The sequence below is a fragment of the Rhamphochromis longiceps genome, linkage group LG20 (assembly GCF_057381845.1).
Source record: "Rhamphochromis longiceps isolate RC_006_pf linkage group LG20, R_longiceps_female_GT1.1, whole genome shotgun sequence".
Classification (NCBI taxonomy): domain Eukaryota; kingdom Metazoa; phylum Chordata; class Actinopteri; order Cichliformes; family Cichlidae; genus Rhamphochromis; species Rhamphochromis longiceps.
This window is the reverse complement of record NC_140576.1, coordinates 35,989,217-36,003,985: the sequence shown is the minus strand read 5'-3', so window position 1 is coordinate 36,003,985 and position 14,769 is coordinate 35,989,217. Positions and strand designations below refer to the sequence as shown.

Sequence of the window (14,769 nt, the reverse complement as noted above, 5' to 3'; positions counted from 1 at the left end):
CACATAAGCTGATGGGCCCCAGATTGACCCGCTGCAGGCAGGAGACTAGTCCTAAAGGTTGTGGTTTGGACTTTCTTTCTACAGGCTTGAGAGATGACCTTGATTTTGCTGCTAAAGGTCAGACATGTCTTGGACTTCTTAAACAGCTCTGTAGTATAGGCTAGTCCAATATCAGGATCGGGTGTTTTCCTGCCACATTTTCCCAATTTCTGTTGAAGCCAAAAAAGCCAAGTGTAAGAGGAAAGACTGACATTTTTAATTAGATTGTTAAAAAAGATAGTCCTGACCATTTCCTCCTGCATGTTTAGCAGGAAAATAAAGAAAAGGAGAGAAATCTCTTTGCCGTCTTTTACTTCTTCCTTTGTTTCGGTCTCTTTGTGCAAACTACATCATCTGGCCAGAGGCTGCCCTGAGGCTGCAACACACGCAGTCATGTTTCTGTCACTTCAGAGGACATTACGTTGACTTACGCTGGTTTCCTGGAGACTTACCCCAACCTTAAGTCTTCACACTTACATTTCATTATTAAATTGAATGTTTTTGTCCCCACAAGGCACCAAGGTTCACAAACTGTGACAGATTCGTCCCCACACTAAAGATGAGTTTGAATATACTTCATTTGCTCAAATGGATAAAAGATGAGAAATAGTGTGAACTTGGAAAAAATACAGGAAAAACAAGCCAGAGCGAACAGAAGGAAGAGCTCTCCCTCCCTCTCAGTGTCTGCAGTGGGGTTATTTCAGGTCGGGGGTAGATGATGTTCTTATTCATGGCGGTAATGGCCTGCAGTGGTAACCATGGCAACCAGGCAGGGAAACCCGCCAGGAGACGAGTTCTGAGCCGGGCCTGGGTTTTGGAAAAGGAGGGGTGGAGTGGGGTTGGAGTTGCCCACAGCAACCAACCAAGCAACCAACCAACCAAGCAACCAATCACAGCCAATCAGCCACACGCTGATGAAAGTGATGAAATATAAGTTAATGACCCATGCTACTGTGTGTGTGTGTGTGTGTGTGTGTGTGTGTGTGTGTGTGTGTGTGTGTGTGTGTGTGTGTGTGTGTGTGTGTGTGTGTGTGTGTGTGTGTGTGTTTGTGTTTTCAGGGTAAAGTGAAAGGAGAAGGAGGTCAGAGCAGGGCCTTTGTCCCTGCTCTGACCTCCTTCTTTTGTCAAAAACAGCAGGAAGTGTGTGTGTGTGTTTCAATGGGATGTGACATTGGGATGGTCTCAGTTTGTGTGTGTGTGTGTGTGTGTGTGTGTTTTTATATTTTTGTGTGAGTGCTTTAATCTCGTTCTTCATTAAGTGTCAGCAGCAGGTTTCCTGTTTGCACATCACGTTACAATCTCTGCTCTGTGTGTGCATCTGTGTGTTTGTAGCTTTGAGTAGATGGTCTTGTTTTGTTTTTATGGTTTTTAGTTTGAAGCCCTCATTCTGAGGAAATCTTATCAAGACCTCACACAGATGCAGAGCTCCAAATGACTCTTTGATGGCTCACTCAGTCAACAGTATGCGTAATGACAATGTGGGGTGCGTCAGATGCAGACAGACCAAGGTGTGTGTCGTACCATCGGCACTTTTTCTTCCCACACTGTCTCATTTGAGCTTTTAAACTTTTGAGGACCCTCACAGAGAGCTGAGGAAACAGAAAGCATCATAAACTTTGTTTAAACACTATAGTTGCATAGCTTTATGCACCCAGGAAGCAAAACCAGTGAGCTCTAAAAGCTCTTCACATAAAAAAAAAAAATCTCATGCCTGATGGCAAAGAGATCAGAAGATTTGATAAGGGGCCATTGGGTAAATTGGACGACTGTGGCTCAGGAGCTGGAGAAGCTCGTCTGCTAATTGGACCATCAGTGGTTCGATTCCTGGCTCTTTCAGCTTGCATATTGAAGAAACCTCGGGCAAGATGCTGAACCCCAAGTTGCCCTGATGCTTCCATCAGAAAGACAAAAACAAAAGAACACATGGATGTGTGTACATGGGTAGTAAAAATGCTTTGAGTGCTCAGATTGAATGGAAATGTACTATCCAAGCACCAGATCACCTGCTGTTTGGGTTTAAACCTCGGACTCTCATAGTGTGAGGAGTAAATGATAACCCCTGAGCTAACAAAGAATTTAAAAGACTTAAGTTGTCTCTCAGTTCATTTTAAAGTACTCGTGGCAGTAGTGGGACAGGCGCGCCTCTTCGAATAAATGAATAGATACTAGTGTGTGAACTTGATGACTCATGTGACTTCCTCATCCTGTGCATGAACTCCAGTTCCACTATTTCAGTCTGCAGCTGCCAGCGTTAGTTCGGTACCAGCTGCAGCTGATCACTGTGGAGTTAAAGTTTCATTGGCAGATAAACATGCAAACTCCCGCCAGAAGAGCCATGCCCGGGTTTTAACCCAGGACTCTGTTGTTGTGAGGCAACATTGCTAATTGCTGAACCACCCCCCTGCCTCTACAGTCGATCACTTGTTATCTTAGAAGGTAAATAAATCTTGAAGTATGCTTATGCATTCCTCGCAAGCAAAGTGAATGTGCAGGAAACAGACCCGAGACCTCAGAGGTAGTACTGCTCAGCTTTCAAGGCCTGCAGGCTTTAAGGTGAGCAACCAGGCATACACTAGGGCAGACCTTCCCAAAGTGTGGGGCCCGACCCTAGGGGGGGCGCAGAGCCATTGCAAGGGGGGGCGTGGCATGAAAAGGGAAAAACAAAAACAACGCTTGGACACTGCTAGCAACGGGGCTCCTCACAAACGCAAAGCAGGAGATGAAGCATCGCTGAATATGTTTCCAAACAAACTTCATTCTAAGCCAAAGACTAGAAAATATGGTGAAGCATCTTCCCTTTGGCTTCACCTGCACAAGTGCCGAGGTAGGTCTCCCTGCAGAATTGGTTTTCCCTTCATCGGGAGCAGCGCTGGGCTCTCCAAATCACGGACAAACAGGATCCCACATTCTTGACTTTTTTAGTTCACAAACACTTCTTGTAATGACTAACTGCTCCTGACATTTTGGAGATGTTAGCTCTTTATACAGTAAAGTTACAGCGGGATACAAATCAGGCTGATCCTGCCACGATTTGTTCCCCCTGTCCAAATCACGGACAAACAGGATCCCACAGCTGTTTATGTTTTTAAACCCATTTTGCACAGAGAGGCGTTTTTGAAAAATGTATTGATAGCAATGTTGAATATTATTACACAGGAAAAAAACAACTACACGTAAAATAATCACACCGTGACGCCTCTGCCTTTCTAAATGGAGGGACAGTAACTGTGTGTGTATTCAATTCAATTCAATTTTATTTATATAGCGCCAAATCACAACAAAAGTCGCCTCAAGGCGTGTGTATATGTAAGCTGTAAAAACTGATGATAGTCAGATTAACAGGATTTTGTCTCTATCTGCTATTCTGCAATTCATCTCATGTAAACAATAACGTGGCCACAGCGTGACGTGAAAAAAAGGCACATACCTTTGACGTTGCGTGATGAACTCTGTATTCCTCGTCCACACATAAACGCAAAAAAGGAGTTTTAAAAAAATCTCCGTTTTCGGTGATTCGAAACGCCGTTTACGTGGACGAAACAGCTGCGTTTTCAAAAATACCCGTGTAGGTGCGGACGCAACGTAAAAGAGTTTGTAGATTATTTTCTTACTACCTGCAGATTACTTGTATTTGCTTAATTGTTTACTAAATATTTGAGGTGTGAAATAAACCGCAGTGGAGCAAAATATGGGCGTGTGTGGTTGGAGGATGTTAGTGCGTGTGTGTGTGTGTGCATGCGCGAAGGGCGTGAACATTTTTCTTGCAAAACAGAGGGGGCCAGGCGAAAAAAGTTTGGGAACCACTGCACTAGGGCGTGAACTTGTCCAGGGACCATTTAATATCTCACTTAATAAAACTGAAGAGACTCAAACTGTCTTCTATGTTACACAAAGAGTTGGCTGAAGTATTTGGACAGTTAAATATACCGTTTACATGGCGTGTGGTCCGTCCTGGCTAATTAATAAGTGAGTTGATTTGAAAATAAATGTTGTTTCTTTATTAACCAGCTGAGTATCTCTGCTTTGAGCATTTGAGCCTTTTTAAGACTTTAGACTTCTGATTTGTCCTGTGTCGGCATCACACAGGTTTCAGCTGAAAACATTAAACGTTGAATAGAAGCCAGAAATCTTTTAAGTGAATCAACACTTAGCTGACAGGTCACACGACAGAAGATGTTTGATAGTCAGATGTTGCTGTGTGAAAGTGAATTTGAGCCGAAAGTCATCTTTGAAGAAGGATGATTTGGACCAACTGAGAGCTGAAGGTGTCACGAGGGATTTATGATGGCGAGGGAAACTTTTTATCTAATCCAAACAACCTGAAACCATTCTGACTGCTATTCCCAGGAGTGAACCTTTAAGATGTAAAAGGTATTTATCTCTATTTTTTGATGTGCAAAAATGGAGATAAACTTGCCAGTGGAGTGTTGGCTCGAACATTTGGGTTTCAGACTTTCCACCCTGTACGGTCGCTGTGATGCATCAAGGCCTTAACCCGCTAATGACAGGGTGTTAGCTACCCTCTGAGTGTATGTGGACTCTGTAATAACTCGTCTCCTCCCTGTTCCATACACTCTGCCCTGTGGGCAACATACAGAAGCATGAAGCGCTTTGGCTCTACAGCCCTTTGTCCTCCACCATGCACCCCACATTTGCTCATTTTTTACTTGCTTTTCCTTACATTTGTATTTAAAGTTTCATGTAATCTATCAGTGTGTTAAAGTTTAATAAAAACATGATGTTTGTTTGTTAACCTGAAATATCCACCTGGAGGACAGCGACTGGGTTTGGTTTCATCCCTTTTATGTAGACGTTTGAGGTGCCTGGTACAATCTAATGGAAATCTTATAACCGAGTGTTAGAGACTTTATTTGAAAGCTAACATCTATTTTCTGGAGCTGTGCTTGCTAAGTATGAGGCTAAAATGCAACCTAACCCTAAGTAGGTGATTCACTCATCATGGATCTCTCTGTCACTGATTGGTTTTAGAGCACTCTGTCTGTACTACCCTGTCATATGTCAATCAGTGCACTCATCGGTAGCTTGAGACCTGTCCACTCTGCATGACAAGCAGTTATTTTGCATTATCGTTAAATGTCGTCATCCATCAGAGAGCACAAGAGAGAGAGTTCTGAAAGGATGTTTGCATGCCTACAGATGTTTGTGACCATGCACACTCTGCAGCAAGTACACATGAACCTTTTTAGACGCATGTCCAAGAAGTATAACAGGAATGATTACTTGGCCGTGATGTCTTCAGCTGTCCACGTCCGTGTCTGCAGCAGAGTGTAATTGGCTCTTAACCCTACATCTAAAGCTTGATTTCGAATTCTACGATGCAGTCTGTGAGAGTGGCAGCGTGTACTTGTGTACAGTTTGTCTATGTTGCTCTGCAGTTTCACCATCAAAGCACCAACAGGCAGGTGGAATTTCTCTCCGCAAGTTGATCTTTTCTCTTCCAGTCAATGCAAAACCTGGTGGCAGACGAAGTAGATGGAAATGCAGTGCTGAACAGGCCGCGTTGAAGTGATGCACAGTTCCATTTCTGCGCAGGTGCACAGATACCTGAACATAGATTACAGCACAGGGTCTCAAAGGGGTCATGTGACATAACTATGACATAGATTTAACGCAGAAGCATAAATGCACTGTGTTTCTCCCGCGGTGTTCAGAGGTGAAGTTAATGGTTGATAACATTGAGCGGTTTAACGGCGACAATGGTTTTTGTTTTGATCAAGCAGTCAAACTGTGAATTAAAAAGAAGCTGTGCTTTCTAAAGCAGCGGTCCCCAACCCCCGGGCCACGAGTCGTTTGGTACCGGGCCGCGAGAGTTGAGGCTCGGGCGTGAAATTTATGGTTTTCAGGGTTTTTCCCGTGTTGTAGTTTTGTGTTATTTTGAAAGAAATATTTACAGGTTACCATAGCGACCAGAGAGCATTAAGGGGCAGAGAGGAGGATGTTACGCTCAATGTTATTGGTGCATTTCAGGAGGACGCTGCTAATAAAGTTACACAATTACTCAGTGAATTTGTGTTTATTATTATATTTACAGAATACTGCAGATTTTTCTTGGTCGCATCATTTTATTTTGCTGTATTTATCCGCGACACCTTAAAGTATTGTCTAACATTAAACCGGTCCGTAGCGCAAAAAGGTTGAGGACCGCTGGTCTAAAGTCACCGTTAGGCCTGAGCAGTCATGATTTGTGTAGACTGTGACGTCCATGTGGTCCTGCAGTCTCCTATTAAAACACTGGTGTCTGCAGCGCATTAAGAATCACGATGGGAATATAAGAAGTAAACAAAGCGATCACATAGGGTTTTGTTTATAATCATTTATATTGATCTTTTAAATGACTTTTGAACATCTGACCAAAGAAAAATCTGCATTAAATTGTCTATTTAAATACCATACCACCAAAGTGCGTGTCTGTGCTTTTGTCTTCTGGACGACTCGTTCTGTACATCTTGCTCTCAAGCTGCTTTAACTTTAGTTAAGGGGCCACATCTCGTGCTATTGTCGAGAGCCGATACTGATCCCCCGCCTAATGGATTGAAGGCGGGCACCAGATCAATAACGCTGGTATTAGGTGGCTTTGGAAAGCGGCAGCTTCCTCTTATTTTTCATCTGAAGCTGAGCGACCTCGCTTCTTGTGATATTTTCTAATAATGCCACCTTTTCCCTCTGGTCCACAGCCGAAGCAGATCGGAGATGATTTCTGCGGTTTGGTACTGAACCAGCCGCTCGGAGGCCTGAGGGTGATCGAGGGACAGCCGCTGTACGAGGACCGGACCGAGGGCATGGGCGCCGTGGCCGCATACACCTACGGGGAGCACACGGTGGTGTTCGTGGGAACCCGGAGTGGACAGCTGAAGAAGGTAGGAGGAAAGAACGGATGATTAGTCTACCGAGGAGGAAAAGCTGTTGTGAATATGTTTGCGCTCCTGTTTGAGTTGGGTACTCTGTGGGAAAGGAAGGAAGTCAGGGAAGGGAATTAAGAGAGACAGGACAGAATGACAGGAAAGGAATACCGGTGGACTGTTTGAGGGCTTTTGTTTCCCCTGCTGAGAGGAAAGGGCTGCATTAATGTTTTAAAATTGCTTTTGGGGCTTTGATTGCTTTCTAGAGTTTCTATTTAAGGAGGTTAGAAGGAAAGATAGAGAGACAATTGTCTTATTCATGTTTTAAATCACTTGAGGCTCTTTTAGTTCTTTGGTTCGGATGAAAGGAAGAGATTGAAGTTCACCTGTTTGATTGCAGTCCATCTTGAAACAATCAAGGTGTTTGTTCTCCATTTATAAGGGGTTTTGATAAAGTACTCAGCTTTCTTTGTCACTCGGATGGAGCCATGTGATGTTATCAGTCGTCAGTGTGACTCTCACCTGTGAATCATTTGTTTGTTCGTTGTCGAATGTCAAACTCTGCTGTGTCGGAGGTGTTTAGCTGTGAAGCTGTAGGACTGGGAACGGTCGCAAGGCAGCGTTTAGAAGAAGTGAGTCTTCACGCTGCGTTATTACCGAGCTTCAGTTCATCAGCGCTGAAAGTAATTTCAGCTCTGGCATAACAGTTATTGCAAAGAACTGAAAACGGTGTGAGAGTGCATTTATACAGGAATGTCTTCAGTTTTATTCTGTTCATTTCATCAAATGTCTTTTCCGAAGCTGCCTGATGAGGCTTTAGTGCAAATGTTTATTGAGATGTGTGCGTGACTGTTGAGTCGACTGCTTTCAGAAATGCTGTGTTTCTCTTCTCATTTGCACTCTTACTCCTGAAAACCTCACACCTGATAAATAAACTTAATACAGTAATGATTAAAAAGACAAAAACCAACAATATATTTATGTTTGTTGTCTTCTGTCTTCAAATACGTCTCCAAATAATGTCAAAAAAAAGAAGAAGAAGACCCCTGCTCAGTGCAGCTACACTCACCATGTGTCGTCTTTGTTGTTCCTCTTTTCTGTCTCCCAAAAATAATTTGGATGCATTTTAAAGACTCATTTGGAAACATCACATACGGTCTTCCATTATCTATTGCAGTTTGATATTTGCTCTATTACTCATTAATAATAAGTTAGTTAGTAGCTCCACGAAAGGATCAGTTAAAAATTTAGAAATAATTAAAAATCCACCAGCAAAACATTTTTAATGGTCTGAAAGCTTTTGTGTTTTTGAGCAAAAGTAATTTTGGAACCAGAATCAACAAAATAAAATGAGTTTTATAATCATATTTGATAGTCGGTGGCTACAGAAGAGACTAAGTTTTAAGCAGAGATTTGCAACGCTGTAGAAACCTGTTGGCACGCTGCAGACTCAGGTGGCTTTGAATGTTCAAATATCGATCACGTATGAATGAAAACTCATTGTGAGTCTGAGAAAGCTTTGATGTCACGTCTTTACTGTATCTCAGATCTGAGTTCAGGTGTTGGAATATCAAAATCAAGAGTCTGATTTTTCACACCTCTGTAAACAATATTCACATGTATCCAGACAGATTGGTTATTCAGCCTTTAACGGGGACTCCATACTAAAATAAATAACCATATTAATACCCATAGGCAACAGGTATCTGATAAATATTTCATTTCTTTTACATATTCTCTGCTGCTTATGAAACTCATCCTCGGTCACACCTCCATATGTGCCAGCCTGCTCTCTGCAGCCTGTGGCGCCGCTGTTATTATTGTTATCTGGAGCTGAAAATAAGCTGAACGCTGTTTTGATTTCATAACGCAGCAAACACAATCTGTTCATTTCCAGGGTTTTTATTCTCAGGCAGGAGAGATAAACAGCACGGAGACAGGAAGCAGGACTGGTGCAGGATTAAAGCAAATGTGAGCAGTGACAGTTCAGGATGGGGCCGGTGTCTCTGCACAGATGCTCTCAGCCTTGTTGAAGTTGTAAAGTTGTCTCAGTGGTGTCGGACAACCTCACAGAAAGCTGCAGAGACGCTCAGACTGTCTGCTGCTGTCAGAAAAATGCCCCACTTAGCTGCACAAGATGTCTGTTTTCTGTCTCCTTCAGGGCTCGGCAGTCTGTTAAAGACTCGCCGTTTCCCACAGCACAAACTCCGTCCTCTCTGGAGGATTTAAGACTTTGCTGAGCGGCAGAAAGCTTTCCTACACTCTGTGGGTGAAACTAAAAACCTAAATCAAGTAAAAAGGACAGGACAGACGTGTAAAGTGGACCGTAGGCCTGACTGCGCTCTGACATCGTTGACTCCAGTGCAAAATTTCGTCCAGTAAAGCACAAGTAGAATTTACAAGTCTCAGACTGTCTGAGAGTCAAACGAGTGCGTCTGGCAAGCAGCATCGCTGAGCACCTTCACAAAAACAAATAAATGATTATCTTAGAAAAGGGAAAAAGGAATAGATGTTCAAAAACACAAAGTTCTTTGGAGATGTTAAAGATGTTGATGTTCTAGAGGTTTGTTATGAGCAAGAACGAGAGCACAAGTTCTCCAGGTTCTTTTTAGGGAGTTAAAATATTTCTAGGCTCTTTTAAGATAGCTTTGCCTTTAGGACCTTTATTCTTTTAGGACTTTGAAATGGTTAAACATGTCAAATCATCTGTGAAATGATCCGTCCTACAAAGAAATATCTTACTAGATGTTTAACAACCTGTGTGCGTTCGACCGGTTAAAGCCACCACAATATGGTCTCTAAAAGCTTTCGTTGGTTACAGGGAAATTTATTTTAGAGGGTTTTTTTAGAGGTCCTCCTTAAGTTCTTGGGAGCCAGGACCTCTAAGGATACCCTGGTAATCCTGGTAATCAGTCTGAAACTTCTAGACATTGTTTAGGGGACCTGGGAAGAGCAGCAAACTTAAGTTCTTTAGGTTCCTATTGTTGATACGCTGTTAAAGGTCTTTCAGATGCTTAGAGTCATCATTGAAGATGTTTTAGAGGAACTTTAGGACATTTAGATAGTTTGACATCTCTTCAGAGCTCATTTGATAACCCATGCGTTCAACCACCTGATGAAATCGTATTAAGGTCTTTCAAAGGTCTGGGATTTTATAAAAGGTCCTTAAGTCTCTTAAACACAATTAGTTTTATTTCAGTTTGGCTTGACGTCTACCTCAGCAAAGCCCTCTGTGCTTCTCTTCCCTGGATGCTGTGCTGGTGCTGACGCTAGAACTCATTTTACACATTTCCACAAAGAAACAGGACTTGTGCCAGCGATGAAGAGCTGGCATCAGTACAACACCATAAAATTGTTCCGCCCACCATTGGAACCACTGTCAGTGGCTTGGTAGTGGTTAACTCAAGAAATTAACCAATGATGGACAGATTCAGCCCACGCATTTTCTGATTTTCTTCCCAGAAGAGAAATTATCCGACTTCTGCTAGTAATGCTATATAACAAACACTTCTCAAACCTCTCCAAACGTGGGATGGCTCTCAAAGGCACATAGGCAGAACTGGGTAGTACTGGGCGTTTGGCACCTTTTTGTAAGGTCTATTAAGGTCTTAAAGATAGTTCCCTTTAAGCGATTTATGGGCTAGTTTGTGTGGTTGAACACCTGTGGGTCATTAGATGAGCTGGTACAGTAATTAAGGTGTATAGTAGTTGCTTGAGAACCTTGTTACAGCCCCCATTTAGTGTTTTGCTAAAGTGCTAAGTCTTTAGTTATCCGTATGATTACCGTAAATCTCCTAAAGCATCTTCTCCAGAATCAGAAGGACCATTTAAACCACTACAAAGACGCTTAACATGTCCTTAGCAACAACGATGAGCACCGAAAGGAGCTGGTCTTTGTCTTCATGGACCACTAAACCCTCCAGAGGGAGCTCTGCAACGCCCTTAATGGCAACTAGATGCACCTAAAGGAGCTTTGAAGGATCTCCACTGGATTCCTGATAGTACAGATGGACACCAAATTTAAATCAAGCAAAAAGACTTTACACGTTAGGGGACCCAACCATCTCTTCAAAAAGAAAAATACTTTGTGCAGTGCAATCACAAATATTTAAAGGGCTTTCAATTTAAATTGGAGGGATCTGGATTCATCCTTTTCATGCATTTTAAAGTTAAAAATAATAAATGAATTCAACAGTAATTTTGCCCTTTTGACTTTTTGGTTGAATAAATGCAAAGCTTCTCTATACATCGTCCTCTGCACGATGGGCACATTAATCCACATCATCAGCAGTCATTAAAATTAAAAGATGCATTAAAAACCCTCTTCTGCTCCCACATTTGACCACACAATCATCTCCATTTTCCAGCCTGCCAACGATGAATTTTAATTGCCTGAACACTAAAAACGGAGGATGGGTGGTGAATGAATCCTCTTGGCGTTCACCCCGCTCACCTCTCCTCCCACACAGCTGCCGCTTTAATATTCATTCACATAGGGAGATATTTCTCTGAAAGCTGACCTCTGAGAGCGACGGATAGAGGGAGGAACCGAGGCAGAGAGGGAGGAATGGCCGGGGGTGTAGTCTGTACAGTGAACAGCTTGGTGAAAATCACTGGGTTTGGTTTTAGATGTTGGGCTCTGTGTGGCTGGGAGTTGGCGGAGAACTCTTGTTTCTATGTTTAGTGGAACTTCCTCCTCCTCCTCCTCCTCCTCAACTCTCTGAGCTGCTGGCATCCAACAAAAGCTCTCCACTGCTTCAACGCCCAACAAGACGATAAGCAATAGACCCAAATCCAGTCTGGCTGGGAGGCTTTTCCCTCGCTTTCCCTTTAAGCCTGTTAAATTCAAAGTGATTATTTTTCCCAAAAAATCTATAAGTTTATGGACTGATTTTCATTTTATGCCAGTCATTGGGTTTGACAATTTCTATTAAGATAAGTAATGGTCTTATTAGTCAGTTAATCAGCAGTTTCCCTCATTTCAAATCTTTCATTTAACGCTCAATCGCCACTTCCTCATTTGAAGCGGCCAATCGTTTCAAATGAGGACGGCACTTCCGTAAACATGAATTACTTTTTTTTTCTTTTTCTTTTTTGCACTGTAATGTGGGATATTTAAAGCATGTAGCATTTTTAGCATGTTGCCATGAGCACACATCTGTTATCACATGTTTACCATTGTACCATATAGGTCATTGTTATCCTTAATGAGAAACTTGTTTTACACGGAAATGCTTCCATCAGCATCTGCATCATTTTAAAATCATTTGGTACATTTGGGTTAAATCTTAGCCTGGTGCGACTCTGTGAAGCACTGTGGTCGACTATCCACTGAGTTTTAACCTCCTAAGACCCGAACTCTTCCATAGCATGCATTTTTTATTTCTCTTTGCTATTTGGGCTGATTGGGACCTGATGATGGTAAAATTGAAGAATTGTCTTTTTTTTTAAAACCAGATTTTTGTTTCTGAGAAAAATTAGATCCACATATGAGGACATTTGTTTTACATTTCAATAGAACAGAGGCAGTATAACGTCCTCGTACGTGGATATCAGGCCCTTGTAGAGCAAAATGCTGTATTTTGGTCTAGACAATGCAAAATGTGATGTCCACATATGTGGTTAAAATCTGTTGCGCTAACATCATATGAATTTCAGACCTTTGCTTTTTCAAATTTACGCAGTTTAAAAATAGGACAAAAGACTTCAGGCTTTTGAGCACATCTCTAGACTCGTGGAGCCATTTTTCTGAAGTCAGAGCATAAAGATTCAAAAGTTAAACAAACCACTATTTTTGCGATTGACTGCTTGCTGCTGAATTGGCACGTCGAGCCGAAACGGTTCACTTCTCCCACCGAAAGGCTGAAAGCAGCAGTAAAAATGCCAAACGTGGCCCTGCTGAAGAAGCGATAGTGTTGGCTCACTTTCAGAAGAAACTTTGAATCTTAATTGAGCTTTTGATGTGTGACAATCTGCAAAATTACAGTATAAATTGCCTTATTTGCAGCTGGAGGTGTCCTATCAGCATTTTCTGATGCCTGGTTTTGTAATTACAGAGTATAATAATATAAAGACTTCTGAAAGAGCCGTTTGAACCAAAGGACATACTGCGCCAAGCTCCATTGTTCGGGTCCTTTTTGTTTTTTTATTTACAGCATCCGAACCAACCCCACACTAACTCACCATCATACAGTTCACTAATCTGCTGCTGGATTCCTTCTGACCAACTGGTTTCATGCCAGGACTCGTCCGTGTCTTCGTCTCCACAAAGCCTTCCAGAGGTTCCCAACTGGGCTGATCTGATTGGCTGTTGCTGGGACGGGAGCTCAGATGCTTGATCAGTTGAATTAAGGGTGAATTGGTAATTTGGCAAGAGACTTAAAAGAGATAAACAAAGACCACAAACCTACAACTCTGTGGATGTTAGAAAAGTCGAGGTCAGTGTGATTTTAAATGTCAGAGCAGCAGCCTCCAGAACTCTTTGTTCATCTTTTATCACAACTCTGCACTTAAAATCTAATCATCTTGGACTGAAACAGATCTTTGGAGCAGATCCCAGAGGCAAACATGACCTTTCACTCATCATACTCACCAGATGGACGGACAGACAGTGAAACGCAAGCTTTAAAGCTGATTAGCGTTGATTAAAAGTTGCTTTTCTACTCATGTCTTCAAGTCGTTTGGTCTGAGTCGCAGAGACTTGTGTTTTCTGTTTGGTGGCTCTGCTAGTGGACAGAAATATTGATTCACACAAGCACTAATTTCTATATTTTGCTGTATTTACTGGTAATTGTATAGACTTTCTGAGCACATTTCTGAATGTCAGTATAAGAGGATTTATTAGTCCTTGTAAACAGCTGCCATTACCTGGAAACTGTATGCATTTTTGTCAGTTTAAATTTAACTGGGGGTTAAACTGGACACTGTTCATGTTCATGTTTGACCTTCTTAGACAAAAAGTCCTGTCCTCAGTGGGGTAACTGAGATAGAAAGAGGAGCAGTTTGTCCAAAAGGGTTTAACGTCACGTTTTCCATAAACTAAGCATGTTTTGGTGACTGAACTTAAGCAAAAAGCTAATAATGTAAATCGAGATAGCACCTTAAACCTGCCTTTTTTTTCCTAATGGCCAGTAGGGGTCGACTTGTCTGGTTGCAAAAGATGGATGTCACGGTTGCAACATCCATCTTTTATGTCCATTATGTGGTTCACACACTAAGAACAAACCTAAGTCTCCTGCTTAACAGTGTTTTGACCTTCCACGTGGGTTTTTCCAGTCTCTGCCTGATTAGAATGATAATAATGAACTCATTCTTCAGCCGTTTTCACTCAGGAATACAGATCTTGGACTGCCCAAAGCTGCAAATCGAGTGTTCACCAGTTTCGTGCATTGACAAGAGGCGAATACAAAGGCGAGCACTCGTCCCTAAAGTATTTTGAAATGGCCAAACTGCAGCCTGCTCTCTTCAGTCTGCCAGTCTGCTCTTTCACTAAAAACTCTGGTTTAAGTCTCCGGGTCGGTCGCTGTAGCCACTTCATATCTCTCCCTAAAGAAATCGCTGCTATTATGCCACAAAATTCATAATTAAAAGGATCTATTTTCCTCACTCTTGTTATTATCTGCTTTCAAATGAAACTGAAACTGGAAGCGATGCCTTCAATAGCCTCCGTGGTTGACTCGGTATGACAGCGTGCTGTGTGCGATATTGCATTGTCCCTTTTGGGCATTCAGTCCCTGCTTAAACTGTGATGAGTTCACACTGAAATCTGATATTGGCCACATTTAAGAAATAATAATATGTACCACCAGAAGAAGAAGAAAAACAGATCCGAGGGCCAGGTTGTGCAGTGTCCCAGAGAGGGAACTAAAAG

At 42.2% G+C, this 14,769-nt stretch overlaps 1 protein-coding gene across 3 annotated transcripts in view; it reads left to right on the top strand.

The window, feature by feature from the left end:
• plxna3 (plexin A3) overlaps window positions 1-14,769 on the top strand; it is a 143,415-nt gene that overhangs the window by 35,838 nt on the left and 92,808 nt on the right. For all 3 annotated transcript variants that reach the window (XM_085393779.1, XM_085393780.1, XM_085393781.1), the window contains exon 6: window positions 6,735-6,917. In XM_085393779.1, the coding sequence (XP_085249905.1) occupies window positions 6,735-6,917 (183 nt within the window). The remainder of the gene's footprint in view (window positions 1-6,734; window positions 6,918-14,769) is intronic.